The following is a 22,935-nucleotide window of genomic DNA, read 5'->3' as shown; positions in this document are numbered from 1 at the left end:
TGGCCTGAAAAATGATATAATTTGATGTTAATAGTAGCCCATTTCATTATGAGGTGCACTACAGTTCCCAGCATGCACTGCAACATAATGTGTGCTCCCACCCCCTCCCAACAACGGTCAACAATGAGACAGCACCACAAAAACAAAACAGATGTCAGGTGTCTAGTTCAAGCTAATGTGGTCTGTTATTTTATTTAAAACATTTTTTTTTAAATTTAAAATTATTTTTGAATCATTCAGGTATTTTTTGCCATTGTATTTTTGGCATATTTTGAATAAACAATGGCCAGTTGGGGTCAAATGTTGAGTAAAAATGAAATAAAAACACATCTGGCCCACAGGTTTGTAGAGATTGTTTAATATGACCCTTTTAATGGTTGAGTTTGACACCATTGGTGTCGGCTATTGCCTTAAGAAAGAGCTCTATAGTAACATTACAGTAATTTCTACAGGATATTACAGTAAATTCCAACAAACACTATCGTTTACAATAGGGTACTATACACATATCATAGATTACTATAAGACAGCACTACAGGAGTTTAAACACAGTATGTTTGCTGTATGTGTGTGTGTGTGTGTGTGTGTGTGTGTGTGTGTGTACAGTTTGATTGCACTTTATGTGCTATGCTGCTGCTGTTACTTCTAAATTTCCCTCCGGGGAATTAAAAAAATATCTCTCTCTCTCCTAATTCCCCCTTTAAGGAAGAATCGATGGGTGGTCTCGGTATCATTGGTTAAAGTCTCGCCTGACCCCCATAATCACCCACTGCAAATGTTTGCCCATTTAAGCTGAACCCCTTTAGCTATTCCGCTAGCATTTCCAGATGAGACAGAGCATAAATATAAGCACACATTACCTTCAAACGACTTCAGACTCTTTAAATATTAACGCTAAAGTCTTCAGTCCACGTCAGGGCTTGTATGTAGTATAAAAGTAAAAAAAACTGTGACCTCATCTATTCCATTCATTTATGTTTAGGATAAAAAATTATAGCATATAATAATACATCATTGCTGTCAGAACAAAGCCTCGTTTTTCCAAATGAACTCTTCAAAACTTATAAGGGAGTATATATATGTATACACACATATATATATATATATATATATATATATATATATATATATTTTATAATGGAATTTTGGGATATTTTTTGCAGGACAGCAACATTACATATTGAATTATATAATACAATTTGATAAATGATGTGATGTATAATAATAAATACAAAAATAAATAAAGTACACAGAGTGAAACACAACTAGAGAGAGAAAGAGATAGATAGAGAGAGAGAGAGAGAAAGAGAGAGAGAGAGAGAGAGAGAGAGAGAGAGAGAGAGAGAGTCTTAACATTACAATAGATAGATAGATAGATAGATAGATAGCCAATCATGTGGCAGCAGTGCATAAAATCATGCATATACAGACCTGCAGCTTCAGATAATGTTCACATTAAATGTCAGAATGGGGGAAAAATGATTTCGACCGTGATGTGATTGTCACAGACGAGCTATTTCTATAACTGCGGATCTGAGTTTTTCACAGATAACAGTCACTAGAGTTACTCAGAATGGTGCAATAAAGAAAATACCCAGTGAGCAACAGTTCTACTGACAGAAACACCTAACTAATGAGAGAGGTCAGTCGATTTCTCACAGGTGGTAGGGTCTTTGGGAATTTGGCACCAACAGCATGAATCTTTGGACCCAATCTGTCTTGTGTCAACAGTCCAGGCTGGTGGAGGTGGTGTAATGGTGTAGGGTTTTTTTTTTTTCTGGCACAGTTTTAACCAGCTAATACCAGTCAGTCATCGCTTGAATGCCACAGCCTGTTTGAGTCTTGTTGCTGAACATGTGAATCCCTTCATGGTCACAATTTACCATCTTCTAATGGCTACTTCCAGTATGATAACGCACCATGTCACAAAGCAAAAGTCGCCAAACTGGTTTCATGGACATGACGATGAGTTCAGTGTTCTTCAGTGGCCTTTAAAGTCACCGGGTCTGAATCTAATAGAACACCTTTGGGACGTTGTAGAACAGGAGACTCACATCATTAAAGGTCACCTGAAAAATCTGCAGGAATTGCATGATGCAGTCATATAAATATAGACCAGAATCTCAGGGGAATGTTTATAATATCTTGTGGAATTCATGCCACAAAAAAGTGAGGCTCTTTTAAGACCAAACGGAGGCCCTACTTAGCACTCGGTGAGTGTAGATAGACATAGAGAGGTAAAGAGAATAGAAGGTAGAAGTAGAGAGTGAGACAGATGTAAAAAGAGAGACAAAGAGGTAGAGATACAGAGAGGCTGATAGAGAGACTAAGAAAAAGAGAAACGGAGAGAGAGACAGAGGATAGGGTGAGGAGGGTGAGGGACACTGTGATGTAGAGGAGAAAAAAGAGTGCAGAGACAGTGATGCGTGGCCTCCACTACAGTTACTTCAGCTGAGCAAGAAGAGAAAGAGAGAGAGAGAGAAGAAGGAGAGAAAACAGAGAGTAGGTGGAGTCAGCAGAGCACTTTGTAGAGAGATTGATGAGATGTGGGGACAAGGTGACTCTGCAGAGGAGAAAAAAGAGAGAGAAAGTGTAAAAATGAAAAGAACAAAAGCCATCCTGCCCTGATACACGATACTGAAATCTATGGGAGAAAAAAAAAGGATGTGAAAATAGAAATGAGTGTGTGGATTAACTGAGTTCTTCTCTGTATCTCTGTATCACTGCGTCGCTGCACAAAAAAACCCTTGTGCTGCTAATAGAATAATCTTTCTCATGCTGATCATATGGACCACTGAATGCACTGACGAAGTAAGAACGTTTTTTTGTTTAAACTGAGTGGCTGACAACTTATGTTCTTAACTAAAACTAGGCTGGTCAGCTAGCTAACAGGCCAAAAGGTAGCAAACATGCAAAACAACTCCATCATTAATATCAAAGACTTGAATTAAAGTACTTACGGTATAATTAACTGTAAAACGACAGTATAAAGTCTAAAAATGTCATTTGAATGGATAACACACTTCAAATCTTCGTGTTTCAGTCAGGGATCTGAATCCCAAATGGCTCTGTACTCCCTAAATAGTGTGCCAGCTATGAAAGTTTAGAAATTCTAGCCTCTACAGCCAAGTAGTGCTTAATTTATCGAGTCTGGATGTGTCTGAATCTCAAATGAATATTTCTCAGCAATATTGTGCACTGTTGGGCTGCAGTATCCAGTATTTGAATTCCTACGTAGTGCACTATGTAGGGAGCAGGGAGCTAAGAACCCCCTTCCCACGATAAAGTCACAGTAACGCACTGCCTCTCGTGGCTTATTGCTTTAACGCACAACACTGTGTGTCTGCACCCAATTCAGCCACCGCGATTTTACTTAAACCTGAAATTAACAACAGATTTACAACTTTGAAAAATTTTAAACAAAGCCAAGAGAAATGAAGAAGAAATATTCAAGATTATAATAACGATGTTATTCATACAGTAACATACACTATGTGGCCAAAAGTATGCGGACACCCCTCCTAATCACCAAATTCAGCCACACTCATTATTAACAGGTATAAAATTAAGCACATAGCCAGGCAACCACATCCATAGACACACACTGGCAGTAGAATGGGTCATACCGAAGAGCTCAGTGACTTTAAACATGACACTGTCATAGGATGCCAACTTTTCCACAAGTTAGTTCATGAAATTTCTGCCCTGCTAGATCTGCCCCAGCCAAGCGTAAGTGCTGTTATTGTAAAATGGAAGCATCTAGGAGCAACAACAGCTCAGCAACAAAGCAGCAGACCATGCAAACTCACAGAGCAGGGCCGATAAAAATCATCTATTCTCTGTTGCATCACTCACTACAGAGTTCAAACTGTCCCTGGAAGCAAAATCAGCAAAGAACTGTGTCTTAGGAGCTCAATGAAATGGTTTCCACGGCCGAGCAGCTGCACACAAGCCTGAGATCACTATGTGCAATGCCAAGCGTTGACGGGAGTGGTCTAAAGTATGTTGCCATGTTATCTGGAGTGATGAATCACACTTCACTATCTGAAAGTCTGCTAGGTGAATCCGGGTTTGGAGGTTGTCAGGAGAACATTACCTACCAAAACATACAGTGCCAACAGTAGAGTTTGGTGGTGGATGAGCTGGGGCTGTTTTTCAGGGTTTGAGCCCCTTAGTTCCAGTGAAGGGTGATGTTAGTGCTACAGCACACAAAGACATTTTACACAATGTTACGACCCCTGGTTGTAATATACCTTTTATGTGCCTTGTGTTGGCATTTTGTGTTTTCCCCTGTTGTGTGTTCCCTTATGTGCAGGTACATGATTGGCCAGATGGGGGCGCACAAAGGTATAAGAGGTCGCCGAGCCACCATCTTGAGAGACGTTCAGGGCTCTTTCTCCTTTGACCTGACCTGGAAGAACACCTGTCCAGACCAGCCCGGCGTTCATCACTTCTGTCCGCTTTGCTTTGTGACTGATTGATTATGCTTTGAGAGCTTGGGGAAAGTAGGGGACGGGTGCCATATTGTTTTGGTTACCTTTTCTCCTGGTTAAGGTAGGGAGTTAGGGTAGCCTATATGTCTTTTGTTTCTTTTGATTTCAGTTCAGTTAAGAGTGAAATCATTAGTTGTTTTGTTTGTTATTTTGGCGAGTGCTCGTCCCTGAAGCCATCACCTCAACTTGTCTGAGCTTTGAAGAAAATAAACCTATCATTTTCTGGTTTAAATGGTGTCCGGTGTCTGGTCTGGCAGCAGGTCTGGGGAGAGAGCCCACTCTCACTCTCTGTTAAGGCCTGATCCTAGACCGGGTCATAACAACAATTAAATGCTATCAACTTCGTGGCAGCAGTTTGGTGAGGACCCTTTCCGGTTCTATGGATTTAAAGCAGATCCATTTAGCCCTGTAGCCCCAGGGCCCACAAGCAGGTTAAAGAACCTCTGCTTCTGACTGATGAGCGTAAAACAATGTAGGTTTTGTGCAACATTAAGAAAATGACCGGCATTTGAAATAGTTGTCCAGCAAACTGAACTCTTACTTTATACCATGACAAGAGCTAAAATCTCCTAGCGGAAACTCTGCTGTGTGTGTATGATGATGAAGAGGCTCTCTTGATGTTCTGTTTGGACCACAGCCAGTCCCCACCAAACGCTGACAGACTGAAACTGTTCACTCCGTTACACACCAGTGAGTGTGTGTGTGTGTGTGTGTGTGGGCTGTGGTGCAGATGGAGCGGTCACTCAGTCCACTGGAACTGATTATTACAGCCTCACGTTCAGCAGAAACACACACACACAGATAGGAGGAGGAGGAAAAGAGAAGAGCTGCAGGTCAAAACTGTCTGTTTCTAATCTTCTCATATTTGTCACATCTCTGCCGCACTCCTCCAGCAAATCACTCCATTTTCTCTATTTCTCTTTTCTCCTCTCGCACTGTTACACTTTACAAGAGACAAAAAACTTTTTCATCCCCCCTCTCTCACTCTCTATCTCTTTACCTCTCTTTTTCTCTCTCACTCTCTATCTCTTTACCTCTCTTTCTCACGCTCTTTTACCCTCTCTTGCTCTCTACTTCTCTCTATATGTATCACTTTGTCTCTCTCTCTCTCTTTTTACCTCCTCTCTTGCTTTCTCTTTCTCTCTCTCTCTCTCTCTCTCTCTCTCTCTCTCTCTCTCTAGGCTGATTGATACAGCTGATGCCTATCAGAGATGCGAGAGAGAGAAGAAAGAGAGACGGAGGTAAAAAAAAAAAGAGAAAGTAGAAAAGAAAGAGGAGAGGGAGAGAGAGAACATATAGAGAAAAACAGTGAAAAAGAGTGAAACTGAGGAAAAGAGCAGGGGAAAGGGAGAAAAAAGAGACAGAAACAGTGAAAAAGAGAGAGAGCGAGAGAGAGATAGTGAGAGAGAGAGATAGTGAGAGATATAGATAGTGAGAGATATAGATAGTGAGAGAGAGAAAGAGAGAGAGAGAGAGAGAGAGAGAGAGAGAGAGAAAGATGCTGGCTTTCATTTGACTATAAACCCCATATTTGACGCTAATAGTGATCAGATGTGTTTATTTTCTAATAAATCAATCATTTCTCAGTCTATTGAATTCACCTCATGATCACACGTATTGATTTTCTGCCGTAGTTAGTCTGAATATGAGAGCAGCACATGTGAAGTTCATATGTGCTGATCAATGCAGCAGCCGATCAATAGGCCTTTATTATTAACTAGGCTTTAACGAGCTTTAGAAGATTCTCCCACCTTGTGGTTCCAACTTGCTTGAACCTTACCTTTCTCTGTACTTCAGTGGAAACTGCATTTTTCTTACTTTTTAAAATTAAGAGTTTGTTTTTGTTTGCGAACACTATAAAAATAACCGATCCCTGCGCGGTTCGTACTGGGAAAACTGACCTGTTTTGAATTCAGTGTTTGTGTGTGTCACAAATAAACACCCATTCAGGCTATAGCAGTTTAGCTCCACCCACTCACACTGAAGTTATAAGGGGTGTTTCATGACTGCTTTGTGAACAGATCTCTGATTATGTAATCGGCTTCATGCCATTTTAGGAACGCTGGGTTTAAGCTGGAGTTTTATACGGCAAAAATTATCAGCATTTTCAAAAATCAATGCTGTCGCTGCTGTAAATGAAAATATTCAAGACCCAGTATGTTTTTCCATAAACCATTTCTCCACGGAAGATCACCGGATCCTCTACATTAAAGGGGAACTCCACCAATTTTGCAAAATTACTCAATCATTCAATGGTTTAGATGTAAACCAAAGTATTCAGAGTGGTTTGGTGTGAAATGCACCTTTCTAGAGAAATAGTCACAATTGTTCACCGTTGTAGTTCTAGAAACCAGACATCTGAAGCACTTAATGTCGTACATCCTACGACAACCCAGGGCGAATGGAAACTGGTGATGATATTTGTTGTGTAGATATAAGGACGTCTGGTTCCTAGTACTACAATCGTAAACAATTTTGACTCAGTAAATTTCTCTAGAAAGGTCCATTTCACACCAAACCACTCTGAATGGTTTTGCTTACATGGGAGTTGTACTTCATTTGCACAAATAATCTTACTTTGCAGTAAAATAAAGCTCTGCTGATCATTTTAACTCAGTTTTAACACTAAATGGTCTTAAATGCTGGAGTTAATGTAGAACTGCTAATTCAACCTTTAACCCTGAGGATTGGTGCACAGACTGCTGGTCACCATAGCAACACAGACAACAATCTCGCCAAGCTAGTAGTTAATGAAACGGCAAAGGGAAAGAAAACGAACATCGATAATTTGGAGACGAATGGACTTATTTGAGTTTATAAGCACTCAGCTGGTTTCCTGATATGGTTAACCTGTAACTAAACTAAACTAAACACTAAAAAGTGACTAAAAGACTCCAGCTTCTTGTTCAAATTCTCCTGCTCCACCTTAAATGGTGCAGCAGTTACATTCTGGTGCCTCAAGTACCATTTAAGGTGGAACAGGAAAATTAGAACAAGAAGCTGGTGAATGAGAAACGACTTCAGCCTTGTTAAAAAAATCCAACATTGAAAGACATTTTACAAGAAATTATTCCACTTTTTCAGAGAAGTTTTCAGCTAGAGATGTGAGAAAAGCAGCCAAGCTGAGCTAAAGCTTAAAGCAGAGCAAAGTAAGTCTGGGTTTTCATTTATATTCAATTAATTAGCCTTTATTAGCACATCAGCACATACTGAGACATACTTACAGCCAGGATGGTAAAATAGGCATTAATTGTTGTGGCTTCAAAGATGGCTTGATTTTCGTTGAAAGAACAAAATGGCTTTTCCTAACATTTGGGTTGCCGACCCCTGACCTAGGATTAATATAACCTCCACATTTTATTTTATATCCTGCCATTAATATAACCTGAGGTTATTTCTACAGTTCATTTTATAGCAAAAGGTTACTGCAACTTGGGGATTATTTCAGTAGTTTGCTTTTATAGCATGGGATTAATATAACCTAGAGTTACTTCTGCGGTTCATTAGATTAACATAATCTAGGGTTATACTGATGGGTCATTTAATAGTAAAGGATTATCTTCATTTAGGGTTATTTTGGTGTTTGATTTTATAGTACAGGATTAATATAACCTAATTTTTTTCCTTCAGTTTATTTTATTGCATGGGATTAATATGACCTGAGACAGTTTCTATGGTATGATTTATAGCATGAGGTTAATGTAACCTGTGGTTATTTCTATGCTTCATTTATAGTAGTATGTTTGAATCTTTACTGATGTGGGAGCACATGCAAAATCATCATAAAAATGATTGACATGACAGATTCGGCTGGGACTAAAATCGCTCAGAAACACAGATAATAATCAGAGAACCCCCATCTCCCCATGTAAAACTAATCCTGTCTGAATAGAGCTTTAAAGGCACAGTGGCAAAAACAGTCCGTTTAATTTAAAAGGATAAAGAGAGGCTGGAAAACGGTCCTGTAAAAATTATTCACTGTTTCCGCTACATAAAACCATATAAATGTCATAAAAGGGCATCAGGGAAAAAAATACGATGAAAGAAAAATGAAGGATATGGACCCTTTAACCTTAACCCCAGAAACACAAAGGAAATCTTTGGGCCTTTTACTTGCACTTTGTGTAAAACACACACACACACATAGATCAGGTCAGTTAAGGGGAGAGTGTAGAGTGCCTGAAGGTGATATTTTCTCAGTATGTGTTCAGTAAAAGTAGGTAGTTGAATCGATAGAGCTGGTAAAGGACTTAGCACTGCACTCAGCTGAAGCCTTTTATAAAAGCAGAGCAATTTATCAGAGTGACAAGAGAGAGAGAGAGAGAGAGAGAGAGAGAGAGAGAGAGTGAGAGAGGCAGAAGAAAATCACAGCTAATACTCCGAGCGCTGTGGTGATAAGTGGTCCAGGTCTTTTGCCTCTCATAGTACTGTTGATTTGTGTGAATATGTATGGGATACGTTGTATGAATGTATGTATGAAGGACACTGAAGTCCTTGATATGCAGGACTGGGTAGTAACATGAATACATATAACAGCGCTACATAACTCTGATACAAAAAAAGCTAATTGTTCCGGTAAAAACGTCAGTAATCAGATTACATTAGAAAAACAGGGTGATTACTAGCAGGATTACATTCAAACCACATACATGCAAACACTGGCCTTTGACCAATATTCTCTATTTTGAATCATGAATATTTCACATGAATCATGTTGATTTCAAGAGTTTTTCATTTTGGGAAGGGGTGGGGCTGCGGCCAGCAGGGAATTTGGCCTTTAGCAGCAGTTCATGGTCTTCTATTTGGCCAGTCTATTAAAATTTTTGGAAATGTTTTAATGTTAGATCTGCAGTGTTTTCTCAAAAATATCTGAATCAAGCATTTTCCCTGATTTTCTATATCACCACATTTTACAGCAGCAAACTGATCTGGAAGTAAACTCTCATTTTCTTTAGTTGCTACTTAAAATTCCACAGTTTGACTGGCTATAATTAAACTATTGCTGACAATAACCTGCCAGATTTTAAAGCTGAAGTGAGACAATATTAACCAACTAACTAGTTTGAAAATGTGAAAAATACAGCAACGCCTTGTGAGCAGCAAAGTTGGTTTCATTTTCGCTTGAATGATTTCTTTCTTCAGTAGTTTTTGAATAATGAGTGCAGAATGTTAATATATGCAAATTTGTTTGTAACTGAAACAATGAGCTCTCCCTCAGTAAATATGATATAGTTGATGTGTTTGAAGAGAGAAATCACCAATCTGTTCCACACTCCATTTCCCTCAGCTCCACACCCCCCTAAACTAAAGGCTAATGTTTAAATTCTTAAAACTTTGCATCTAATTAACATTTAAATTCTTAAAACTTGTTTCGAAGACAAGAATGAACACCAAAGTTAAACACCATCAAAGGTGTGAAATGCATATTTCAATCCATGGAAAATTCCCTGAATTATTATTATTTTTTTTACCAGATTCCATAGAGCATAATCAGCCTGACACAGGAGCTAAAATATCTGTATGCTTGAGGACCACTGAAGTAAATGAGTAATTACAATCACACTACACACTTAAAAAGGTGGTCCTTTAAGGGTTCTTTAGTGAAGAATTGTTGTAGGCTTGATATTGTAACAATGAAATGCTTTTTGGTGCTGTATAGAACCATTTTCAAAAAGGGTTTTGTATAGAACCATATAAAGCACATTTTCCATCAATCTGAAGAACCATTTAATGATGAAAAAGAACCATTTAATAATACAAAAGGCTCTTTGAGTGTTCATGGTTCTACATATAACTATTTTCTTTACTAAAGAGCTCTTGAAGAACGATCACTTTTGATGGTTGAGTGTGCTTTTATAAAATGTTATTTATCACAGTCCTTCATGTGTGCTAGAAGCCAGATTTCCAAAAAAAATCATCAAGAAAAGAAGAATTTAAAGCAAGAGTGTTACTGATTTCATTAAAAGATAAGCTGTGTTGTTTTGAAGGGGAGGCATACAGAAGTGGAGACAGGATGTACAATCAGGCAATCAAGGCAGCCAAAATGAGATACTCCAGCAAGCTAAAGAATATGCTGGCAGGCAATGAGCAAATGACTGTGTGGAAAAGCCTGCAAGAGATTACCACTTACAAGAACATACACTACTGCAGGTTTAGAAAGAACACATCGCACTCCCCTCCAGCTCCAATTCACATGGCATTTAACCCAAACAAACATCCCCAAAAAAACAACCATTACAGGAGGGAATGACTACAGACTCATCATCTTGACCTCTTTAGGCATAAAATCCTTTGAGACTCTGGTTTTAGCACACCGGGAGGACATCACAAACCCTCTGATGGACCCTCAAATGCCCCACAATAATACCCATCCCCTAAAAAGCAACCATTACAGGGGTGAGTGACTACCAACCCATTACCCTGACCTCTTTGGTCATGAAATCCTTTGAGACACTGGTATTAGCACAATTGAAGGGCATCACAAACCCTCAGATGGATCCTCAAATGCTCCAAAATAATACTCACCCCCCCAAAAAACAACCATCACAGTGGTGGATGACTACAGACCCATTGCCTTGACCCCTTTGGTCATGAAGTCCTTTGAGACACTGGTATTAGCACAATTGAAGGGCATCACAAACCCTCTGATGGATCCTCAAATGCTCCAAAATAATACTCACCCCCCCAAAAAACAACCATCACAGGGGTGGATGACTACAGACCCATTGCCTTGACCCCTTTGGTCATGAAGTCCTTTGAGACACTGGTATTAGCACACCTGAAGGACAAACCCTCTGATGGACCCCTCACAGTTTGTGTATCGGGCCAACGGGTCTGTGGATGATGTGGTGAACATGGGACCTATACTTCAACACTTTGACCAGCCAAGGACATATGCAAGACTTTAGGTTTTAGACTTCAGCTCAGCACTCTGGAATTGCTCTACAACATACTCCAACAACTCAGCATGCATGCCTCCAGCTGCCAGGGGATCACCAGCGTCCTATCAGGAAGAGAGAAGCAGGTGAGGCTTGGAGAATTATCCTCAGGTGCTCATACAATCAGTACTAGGCCCCGTCAAGGATGTCTGCTGTCCCCACTGGTCTTTTCACTGTACACTAATGACTGCCCCTCCACAGACCCCCTCGGTCAAAATCCTGAAGTTTGCTATTGACAGCACAGCAAGCGATCTTATCAGAGACAGCGACGACTCTGCTTACAGATGCATGGTTAAACCGTTGGTCCTCAGGAGCAATCACAACAACTTGCAGCTGAACACGCTCAATACAATGGAGATAACAGTGGACTTTAGGAGGAGACCCCCCCACCCCTGTCAGCCCTCACCGTCCTTGATAAGACTGTGAGTCTTTCAAGTTTCTGCGAATTACAAACACCAGGGACCTCAAATGGAACATCAGCATCATCTCCATCACAAAGAGAGCTTTGATTTGTGGCTGAAACACTGTTTGCACAATGTGATGATTGTCTAATATTACTGATGTCTTTTCCTACTGAACGTTATAGCTAAAGTTATTTGGCTGAGAGCTGAGAAAGTCCTGCTGTGTGAAATACCTTCTGGACTACATAAATCACTGTGAGTTTGTGTTTTTCAGAGCTGCAGTGCTGCAAGCTTAGAGAGTAAAGTACATTTTCTGGCTGAAGAAAAGTATGTAAGGCATATGTGGGGACTCATGTGGAGAGCCATAATGTTAAAAGACATTCTGCATCTCTGATGGCTTTAAAATGCTCCCTGGCAACAACAGCACTGGGTAATCACACACACACACACACACACACACACACACACACACACACACACACACACACCCACATATGGAAAGGTTGTGTATGTATTAAGCTCTTTGTGGGGACCAAATGCCCCTAAGTATGATGAAAACATGAACATTTAGTGGTTCTGGAGACATCTGGGCACTCTTCAAATGAAAAAGAGTTCTCCTCAAAAATGGCAGCTTTTGTTAGAAAAACATAAAAGTGGCCAAATCTGATCTTTGGGTTGCTGAGATAAAGGATAGGACTGGGTGAGGTGGAGCACAACAGCATTTACACACTCAGAGAATATGAAAACACACAGAAAGACAGCAATACACACTAATGTGTGTGTGTGTGTGGGTGTTCTTGTGTATTGTAAAGTGTTCTGATTGAAAGAAAAACAGGTTTAACCGACAACAGACAAACAAATTGTGCATGAGTTTGAAAAGTGGTTTTAAGAAAAGCTCCTTATCTTACATCTTTAAACTGGAAGAGTAAAACCATTTCTTTTTGGTTAACTGTGGCTAAGGTTAGGGTTAGGAATAAGACTAGCTTTAGAACATTCTTATACATATAGATGTTTGAACATAGCACAAGTGGTGTATATAATTATTATTATACTGTATAGGTACTTAGGCACTTTAATGTACAATGTGCATCTCACGAATTTAACAAATTGAACATTTATTTTACGTTAAACTAAGCAAATGATTGGCAAAAAGGAGAGATTGCATTTGGACGTGTGAAGTGTGAAGCAAGTATAAAAATCACTTCGCTTCCATGCAAGAATTGCTTCTAGCAGTCAATGCAGGTTCTTCACAACCAATTTCTGAAGAACACTTCACAGGGAACTGCGTACCATGAACATGTGAAGCAGAGCAGCATACAAAGAGGCCTTTGCTCACTTCTGCTCACAATGTTGCCAGTTACAGTGGACAAAGAGACACAAACACTGGACTGTTCATGACTGGAAATGTGTTATCTGCTCAGATGAATCTCGTTTCTGCCTGTACGTGAATGATGCTCGGCCTCGTGTTCATCGTAAACCTCAGGAAGCCTTCAATGACGACTGCGTGCAGGGTGTGGTTCAAGCTAGAGGAGGTTCTGTGATGTTCTGGGGTGTTTTAATTATGCAGAAATGGATCTTATGGTTGAGGTGACAGTAAATTTGAGCCATAGTGCCGACATTGATCTGCTGCACAAACAGTGGCTGAACACTGATGTCTCCTACATCCAGAAACTTGTCCCATCCATGCCAAATCTATTAGGTACGTTACAGCCTACTATATATAAATATACACACTCATGCTTACACATAAGACATGTCTGACTCCACGTACTAACAATGTATAAAAACAAACGTGTGTGTGTGTGTTCAGGTAATTAATCCTCCCAGATGCTCCAATCTCAGCACAGCAGAGACAAAAATCCAATCTCCTAAACGTATAGCCTCTTTTTTTCTCGCTGTGGTCGCTAATGGTTCTTTATTCACCTCTTCTTCCCATCCTGCTGAGTATGAAAGTGAAATTCTGTGTGTGTGTCTGTGTGTGTGTGTGTGTGTGTGTGTGTGTGTGTGTGTGTATGTGTGTGTGTGCATGTTTGTTTCTTTCATTAGAGTTTGGCTTAAAAGAGAACATCAACACAGAGCAGCATGCTAAGGCTGAAAGAAATATCAAAAACCTCATTAATGAAAGATGCATCATCAGAGAGAAATTACACAGAACTCTATAATCATCATCATCATCATCATCATCATCATCATTTCCCCTTTTTCATGAAAAGAGCGCTGAAATTTGCAAAGATCTATATCTCTTTTATCTCTCGACATGTGGCAGCGTGAGGTGATTTTGTAGAAATTAATTAGCGCAGGCCACTGAAAGGAGGAGACAGAGAGAAGGAAAGAGAGAGAGAGACAGAGACAGAGAGAGAGAGACAGAGAGAGACAGAGAGAGAGAGAGAGAGACAGAGAGAGTTGGCAGTACTAAAGAGTTCATTTAGCTGTAAAGATTAGGGAGGCGAGTGAGTGAGTGAAAGAGAGATAGGGGACTTAATGAAAGTTTCATCCCAAGAGCTTAAAAAGACAATCTCCATCAGAACAGAATTGGATAAGGAAAGAGAGAGAAAAAAAAGGGAGAGAGAGAGAGAGAGAGAGAGAGAGAGAGAGAGAGAGAGAGAGAGAAAGAGAGAGAGACTTGTATATAGATAGCTTTCTTTAAAGCTGGGTTACACAACACAAGTTTTAAAATCATAGTAGTTTCAAGAACAGAGAGCATCACACAGTTAAGGTCAGTCTTCTCCTGGATGATAAGGCAAAAGGAGAGTATAACACACACAAGATCCAACTATAAAAAAATACTGAAAACTCCACTACTGATTTTATGCTCATATAAGAAGAATAATGAAAATGTAATATTGGTATTAATGTTGTGGCTGTGCTACGCAACATCTGAGTCTACATTATAAACATTGTAAAACCTCTTGTTTGCTTGTCTTTAACAGGCAGCTCCTCCAGCTCTACAGTCCACTGCATTTGCAGTGTGGAGACACATCTCTCTACCTTTTTTTCTCTCTCCTAGATCTCCCACTCTTTACTGCCTGAATCACTCCTTCAGTTACATCGCCGACAATCTCACTATATAACAGAGGTGGGAACAAGTCACTGAGTTGCAAGTAACACATAAGTCTCAAGTCTTCATACTCAAGTCCTGAGTCAAGATAGTCGAGTCTCGATTCAAGTCCCAGTTCAGTACAGGTGAGTCTTGAGTCCTGAGTCAATGGCTGTATTATTTATTTATTTATTTATTTATTTATTTAACCCTTCCAACTAAAATACAAAATCCATGGTACACAGATCACCATGACAGACATACTGTATACACAAAGAGTAGTGCACTACATATGAAAATAATTTTAAAAGTACTACTGAACTGAATTTAAAAAAAAAAAAAGATCATTTTAGCTGATTTTTGGGAACATTGGATACACAGAATTAAAATAAAAACTAGCTCAGCCAATTAAAAACAACCACTAGTTTGGACTGAATTTGGACGACAACAGAAACCAAAATAACCAACATGAGCTGAACAAAGTTTGCAGAAAAGACAGCAAAATGATAAATGTATGAAGCTGAAGTTGACTTTTGATCGCCAGCTTCTTGTATGAATTTTCCAGTCCACCTTAAATGGTGCAGCATATATGTTCTGGTGCACCTGACTGCTGCACCATTTAAGGTGGAATGAAAAATTTCCAATATGAAGCTGCCAAATAAAAAGTCAACTTCAGCCTCGTGGTGAATGTTGTGCTTGTTTTACCTGCAATAGCTATTAATGAATAAGCAGTTAATGTTCCAATACAAGCATGTTGAACTGTCCAATGGAGTTGCATTAGCAGCAGTTAGAAAATATTGTCATGTGTCTTGGCGGAAGCACATGCTGGTCATCACCCTCCCTGCTTGGTAGCATCATGTGGGGAGACAAATTAGGCAAAAATCCAATACAAATCTGTAAATGTGGTACATGAGTAAATAAGCTGTACCCTGATTATAGCCACAATTCTCAACTGGGCCAAGACTGTGCTGGTTGAGTTTCAGATCAGTCAGAGTGCATCCAACATTTAAGTGTGTACTCAGTTTCATTGGTCATTGGAGTGATTAGTTAAAATCTGAAAGCCAAGGAAAATTAACCCTCAAGTGCACATTGTTGCCTCAGGGCAACAAGCATTTTTCTCACTTTACAATAACATTATACATATTTAAGGACACTGACTGGGTTAACAATAAAGGGCAGCGTTTGAAGAAGTCAGCAAGAAAGCATATATTTGGTCATACTGTCTCTTAGTGGGCACCTCTTTTTAAAATTCAGTATCATTTTTTAGTTATGCGAATTTGCAGAAATATGTTTGTTGCCTAGAAGCAACATTGTGTGACAGTGGAATGGATTTAGCCAGTCACAAGCCAGGTCTCACCACTTCAGGAACACAGATCTACATCATTTCGTCCCATTGTTGCACAATGTTGCCTCAAGGCAACACACACCAAAAGGACCGCTGCACACATTCTTATTTAAAACATGTTTCTGAATTCAATAATCAGGTCGATTTCATGCAAGAAGATTGAATCTGATTTTTTCAAATTATTATCTTAATGCGTGCAGTAGAGGATTAAGAAGAAGAAAAAGCTAAATAAAGAAAAATGGCCAACATGCATTCACTGTGGAGATGGACTTTCAACTGAATTTTCTATTGAGTGGTGGAAGGAGCACAACTGGTAACACTTCAGTATAGAGGAGCACTGTGATGTATTTGTAATGTCTTGGTTAAGTTTTATCAAGCAAATAGTTTTTAATTACCTACCCACTTATGACTACTTTATTAAGCAATACATTGGGTGAATTAAGCATTTCTAGACCATTATGCCCTAAACTGAAGTTTTATCCCACAATAAGAATACCTATATAGCATAAATAATAAAAAAAATCACATTTCACCCACAACCTCCCCTAAATGTGATATTTTACCACTTTTTTCTTTATTGTGAAGGTGCAAACTGCCTTTATTTCTTACATAATAGATGTTCATATTCATATTGCAGTATGTTTTCTTGCTCACATCTGCCTGACACGTTCACATCTGTGTGTACACAACTCATCTCTGAAACGATCTGCATGCATCCATCTACATTGATAATGTAATCATACTATTTGCATCAGAAGCAACAACAAAGGAACACGCTGTCAGCAGAAACCTTTATCACAGAGATTATTCACTCTGAACAGCTCTCAGCTGTTCATGATTAAGATGAGAAGGTGATGAGCGGCCAGATGGCGTTACTTTTGCATCTACTTCTGCCACTAACGCTGTTGCCACACTGTCAACACTGGATCATAATGCCAAGTAATATGTGCTTGTGCTAGTATTGTGGTGCTCACATCTGGCCTTGGTCTAGTGTCTCGGTCTAGGGGCAGTAAGGACTCTGAACTTTTTCCATGACCAGTCGAGTGGAAGGCCCTGGTTTCCTTTTTTAGTTTTTCCCTGATATTTGGTGAGAGCACAGCTGCATGAAGCGAAGCACAGAAACCGGAACAAGCACCGTATAAAATGTGCTCCAGTGTTAATCAGTGTGGCCGGTCCTTTATACCACACTCAGCAGGCACTGCAACAGTGAGCATGTGCAGATTAGTTTGTGCACTGATTGCCTCGAGGACTGTGTAGAAGATATAATACTGCAAAATTTCACTCGCGAGTGACTGATATAAAAAACAAAGTCACTTTTTTCACTTTCACTGTGGTTTTTGCTATAAAACAAGCACAAGATAATATAATGTCAACCAGTAATAGATCATGTTCAGTGACAGATGTTGTGCAGTAAGCTTACTTACTCAGCTAAGGTTAGGTTTTCATCCTAATGGTTCTAATGTTCTTTATTCAGCAGGGGTTACCGAAGTGCTGCCAGCTTGCAGAACATAACTTTGACAACGTTGAATATTGTTGGGTTTTAAAGATGTACTAAAATGTTAATGTTAATGGTAAACTTACCACCATCTCAATCTGTAATGAAAGCACTCAAAATCTCGACCTTATTAACCTTTCCCATCTTTTTTGTGCCATTACTGTGGCTTTTACTCCAAAGCCTACCTGCCCCTGACGTCAGGTCAGGGGGTTGGGGGTGTCTGCATCACAGAAACACCCTCATATGGTGCTGCTGCAATTAGACCCTCCTCCATTTTTCAGTTACCATCATCAAGAGATCGCGATTTTGATCCCTGGTCATGCTACAGCCATCCGTGGCTGGGATTCCAAGAGGGCACAACTGGCCCTCATCTCCCCCCCATCACTCAGCGCAATGCTAGTCAGCGCAGGCGTCTGTTAGCTGACATAACAGAACCGTCAGTGACGCTTTCCTCCGAGTTGTCCAGTGACGTTGTGTTATCCGCAGTTCTAAAAGATGCGGCAGTGCTTCACAGGCCTTGGAAGAAGCCTGTGGTAGCCTTCGCCCTCCTAGCACTGGTGGTATATTGTGATTGGGGAGTCCTAACTAGTGGGTGGAATTGGATATGACTAAACTGGGGTGAAAACTGGGGGAAAAATCAACGAAAAAAAAAAGAAAGTGCCAGATTTGTGTTGTCATAATCTGCTGGGACTCAAGGCTTTGCTGACGCAAACTGTCTCTAAAACCTACATACACTTAGCATTTATAAAGCTAGAAATAGACAAGCACATACAAACAGCACACCCACACACAAACACAAACACACACTGACTCATTTTTGATTAAGCTCGTCATTTTCTGACCTCACGCCCTTGTCCAATCAAAACTGCACCTCCGTCTCACTGAAATGACCCGTCACGCTGCTCTCTCAGCCGTCATCCAATCAAAAAGCACGGCTGCTCTGACAGCCGTCACCACCTTCGACCTCTGTCTCATCCCTTCGTCCTCTGTCTCATCCTTTACCTCTTTCCTCTCTTCATTTCTGCTCCATCTCAGACTCACACTCACCATCCAGCGGCGGCCGAGTTGACGAGGTGAACGAACATGAAGGAGCTTAACATGTGAGTCAGAATGTAAAGAGAGACGCTGCAGGTGTGGCATTAAACTCGACCAAACTAGGCCAGTGTTCGTGACTAAGAAGAGAAACCTTCCATTTTTAGCTTCTTAGACCAGAAAAATTTATGATCAGTTCAGTTTTAATTTATGATTGATTCATTCATCATAAAGTGTTCATTGAGTGAAAAGGACAGCTGGTGTTTTCAAAAGATGTAAACAAAAAATAAACGAAACAGTGGAGTTTTTTTTATGACAGCCAAAATATTCTTCCTCTCCTCATTTCTCCTCTCTTCCTTTCTTGTAATTTTCTTTTGCCTGTCTGTCTCTCCTCTTCCCTCTTCTCTTTTCCACTTTCCTCATCTCCTCTCCTGTCCTCTCCTACCTTCTTTTTTCTTCTCCTTTCTCCACCTTTCCTACTTTTTCTTCTCTTTTCCTCGCCTCTGCTCCTTTCTCACCTTCTCTCCTCTTCTCCTCTCTATTCTCCTTCTTTCTCCCCTTTGCCTTTCACCTTTCTTTTCTCCTAATCCTCTCTCCACTCTTCTCTTCTGCTCTATTCTCCCTCTTCTCTTCATCTTCTTTCTTATATTTCTTTAACATCTCTTCACCTCCTATCTCCTATACACTCATCTCTCTATCTTTCTCTCTTCTCTTCCTTTCTCCACCTCTCCTCCTTTCTCTTCTCTTTTTCTCTCATCTCCTCCTTACTCCACCTCTACTCCTTTATCTTCTCTTTTGCTCTCCTCTCCTCCTTTTTTCTCTTCTCTTCTCTTCTCTTCTCAACCTCTCCTTCTTTCCTTTGTCTTCTCTTTTCTTATCCTTCTTTATCCCCTTCTTCTCTCCTCTCTTTGCCTCCCTATCTGTCTCTCTTTCTCTCTATCATCTCCCCCTTTCTCCATGTCTTCTCTCTATTTTCTCCTGTTCATTCCTCCCCTCTCCTCTCCACTACTGCTTTATCCTCCTTTCTCAACTATTCTCCCCTTCTTCTCTCTCTCTCTCTCTCTCTCTCTCTCTCTCTCTCTCTCTCTCTCTCTCTCTCTCTCTCTCTCTTTCTCTCACCTGTTCCAGTTTCCAGTGGAACTCGGCCGGTCTGAATGAATCTCCCTGTGTGAAATCCCTCCGCAGCAGAAACACCAGCCTGCAGTTGTGCACATACAGAGAGTAATGATGTCTGTTCATCTCTGGAAGAGAGAGAAAGAGAGAGAGAGAGAGAGAGAGAGAGAGAGTGAGAGAGAGAATAGTGTGATATTACAATATCTGTGTAGGCACAAATTTAATTAGTTAGGACTCTCACAGTATTAAACAGTGTAATAATAGCAGTGTTGACTGATTTAAAAAGCAGTGCATTCTGTTATATGAGAGGACAAAATAAGCTTCATCAGAATACAGTTATTACATTCACTAATTCAGAAATATTTTCATACATATATAGCATACGGTGCTGTGAAAAAGTATTTGCCCCTTCTCAATTTCTGCTATTTTTTGCATATTTTTCAACTTGACTGACTCATGTCATCAAACTACTTTTAATATTAGACAAAGATAACCCAAGTAAACACAAAATGCTGCTTTACATTCAGATTTCATTTATTGAAGGCAAAATGCTTCAGTCGACTATTGGGTTCAGTTTCACTAGCCACACTCCACAAATGGAGAAAACTTGGAACAGTGGTGAACCTTCCCAGGAGTGGACAGCTTATCAAAATTTCATAAAGAGCGCATCAATTACTCATCCAGGAGATCAGAAAAGAACCCAGATGAAAATCTGAAGAACTGCAGGCCTCACCTGCCTCAGTTAAGGTCATTGTAGATGATTCCACAATAAGAAAGACACTGGGCAAAAATGGTACCCATGGGAAGGTTGCAAGGTGCAAACCACTGCTGACCAGAAAGAGCACAAAGGCTCGTCTCGCATACAAACATGGTGGTGGTAGTGTGATGGTCTGCTCGTAACCTGAAGCTCAAGCACAGTTGAGCTCTGCAGCAGGACAATGATCCAAAGCACACAAGCAAGTCCACCTCTGAACGGCTCGAACAAACAAAATTAAGGTTTTGGAGTGGCCCAGTCAAAGTCCTGAAAGGAATCCCACTGAGATGCTGGCTGGACCTTAAATGTGCAGTTCATGCTTGAAAACCCTCTAGTGTAGCCAAATTAAAACAAAGATGAGTTGGCAAAAATTCCTTCACAGTGATGTAAAAAACTCATTGCAAGTTATTGCAAAAGTCTGTAGTTGTTACTGCCAAGGGTGGCACAACCAGTTATTAGGGATGGGGGGGAATTACTTTTTCACATTTCACATGATATAGGTTAATAAAAATGTTTATGTTCAATAAATGAAATGATGATTTAAAAGCTACAATTTGTGTTTACTCATGCTGTCTTTATCTTACATTAAAATTAGTTGGATGATTCGAAACATTCAATTGTGATAATTTAGAAAAATAGAAGAAATTGGGTGAGGGCAAATACTTTTTCACAGCACTGTACATCATGTGTACAGTCAGTGGTTCAACTCTTCCGTGACTGTAGCCACTTGCTCTCCTTCATACAGCTCATGGATTCTTGTTTCAGTTGAGGCTCTCGAGGGGAACTGGAGCTCCACTGTTGCTTTTGTCAGTTTGCTGCTCATTGATTCATCCACAGTTCTCCTGTCCAGCTTAGTCTGCTGAAGGTGCTAAAGGTTTCACTTTTAAAATCAGTTTTAAAGCTGTATTTGAACAAAACGGCTACAGTTGTGGGTTCAGTCATATAAACATACAGTGTGCTGCAGCTGGGCTTCAGCCTGCAATACTACAGATGGGTCAATGAACAAAAGGTGAATTAAAATTATAATTTTGTATAATTTTACTAGCACTTGTTCTTATCTAAATTTGTTGATTTGGCAATATTGTACGTAAAACATTACACTGAAACAGAAACTGAGAAGGAAGGAAGCAGGGGAGGAAAGGAAAGAAGGAAGGAAGGAAAAGAAGGAAGGAAGGAAGAAGCTGCAGCAGGAAATTGTTAAATTATAAAACCATAAGTCATCGACAATGAGAGAAAGAGTTGGAGGAACTTTTTAAAGAGGTCATATCATGAAAATTTCCTCTGTAGCTTTGATGTCGTATGTAATCATTGTTAAAATTTCAGAACAAAACATTCACTCTGCAGTCCATTCTGTCCATTTATTAAACTAACCTGCAAAAACAGCCCGTTTTCAAATAATCGTGGTTGTGGTTTCACAACCACCAACACAATTACATATAAACACTTAGTCAGACCCCAGCAGTTTAGCTCCGCCCATTTACGTTGAAGTGATACGGAGTGCCGTTCCTGCAGACTGTGGTCTGTTGCAGAATTATTGTAGTGGAAGATGGGAAAATTATTCAATATTGTACTGTTACTGGCTGTCGGGCAGCAAAGGAATGACTGCAGTCTTCTATGAGATCCACACTTTAAAATCATTTTCTTTATATTATACACTTTTGATGTAATATGAAAACATTTTAAACGCATCGAAACGTAATTCTCACCCCCCCGTCCATACAGTCCATTTTTGGAAAATAACTTGCAAAAAAAACATTTTCAATTCATCATGGTTGTGATGTCACAACCACAAATCCATATACTTACGACTGCTCATTAGGCCTACAGCAGTTTAGCTCTGCCCATTCATGCTGAAGTGATACAGAGTGTTGTTCCTGCAGACTGTAAACTATAGCAGAGCTGTTAGGGTGGAAGTTGGGATTTTGGGAAAATAATTAAACGTTGTGCTGTTCCTGGCTGTCAGGAAGCAAAGATATCACTACCGCCTTCCAAACAATCCACACATCAGGAAGGAGCAGCTGAAGTTAATTTCCTCGGACCTCCCTGAAGATTTCAGTCTGAACTGAACAGTTTATTTTGTGCATTTCAGTTTGGACTGCTTTTTGAATGAGGCAGCCAATCAGAGGCAAGCTCATTTGCATATATCATTCTGAAAGGCACAGTAACAATCACAGCCTAATTAGTTGTAATGGGTAAAGATAGATGGTCATAAATGGTCATAAAGAAATGTGTAATGACAAACATTATAAACGGGCTTCAAAAAAAAAGATTGTTTTTAAGGTTTTCAGTGTCTCTCTCTCTGTCTCTCTCTCTCTCTCTCTCTCTCT

At 39.9% G+C, this 22,935-nt stretch overlaps 1 protein-coding gene across 1 annotated transcript in view; it reads right to left on the bottom strand.

The window, feature by feature from the left end:
- LOC118826664 (calsyntenin-2) overlaps positions 1 to 22,935 on the bottom strand; it is a 166,289-nt gene that overhangs the window by 43,888 nt on the left and 99,466 nt on the right. Inside the window, exon 8 of the mRNA XM_036597697.1 lies at positions 19,861 to 19,982. Coding sequence (XP_036453590.1) covers positions 19,861 to 19,982 — 122 coding nt within the window. The remainder of the gene's footprint in view (positions 1 to 19,860; positions 19,983 to 22,935) is intronic.

Source organism: Colossoma macropomum, unplaced genomic scaffold, assembly GCF_904425465.1.
Source record: "Colossoma macropomum unplaced genomic scaffold, Colossoma_macropomum, whole genome shotgun sequence".
Lineage (NCBI taxonomy): Eukaryota > Metazoa > Chordata > Actinopteri > Characiformes > Serrasalmidae > Colossoma > Colossoma macropomum.
Note: the sequence above shows the minus strand (reverse complement) of the source record. Positions and strands in the feature narration are given on the sequence as shown.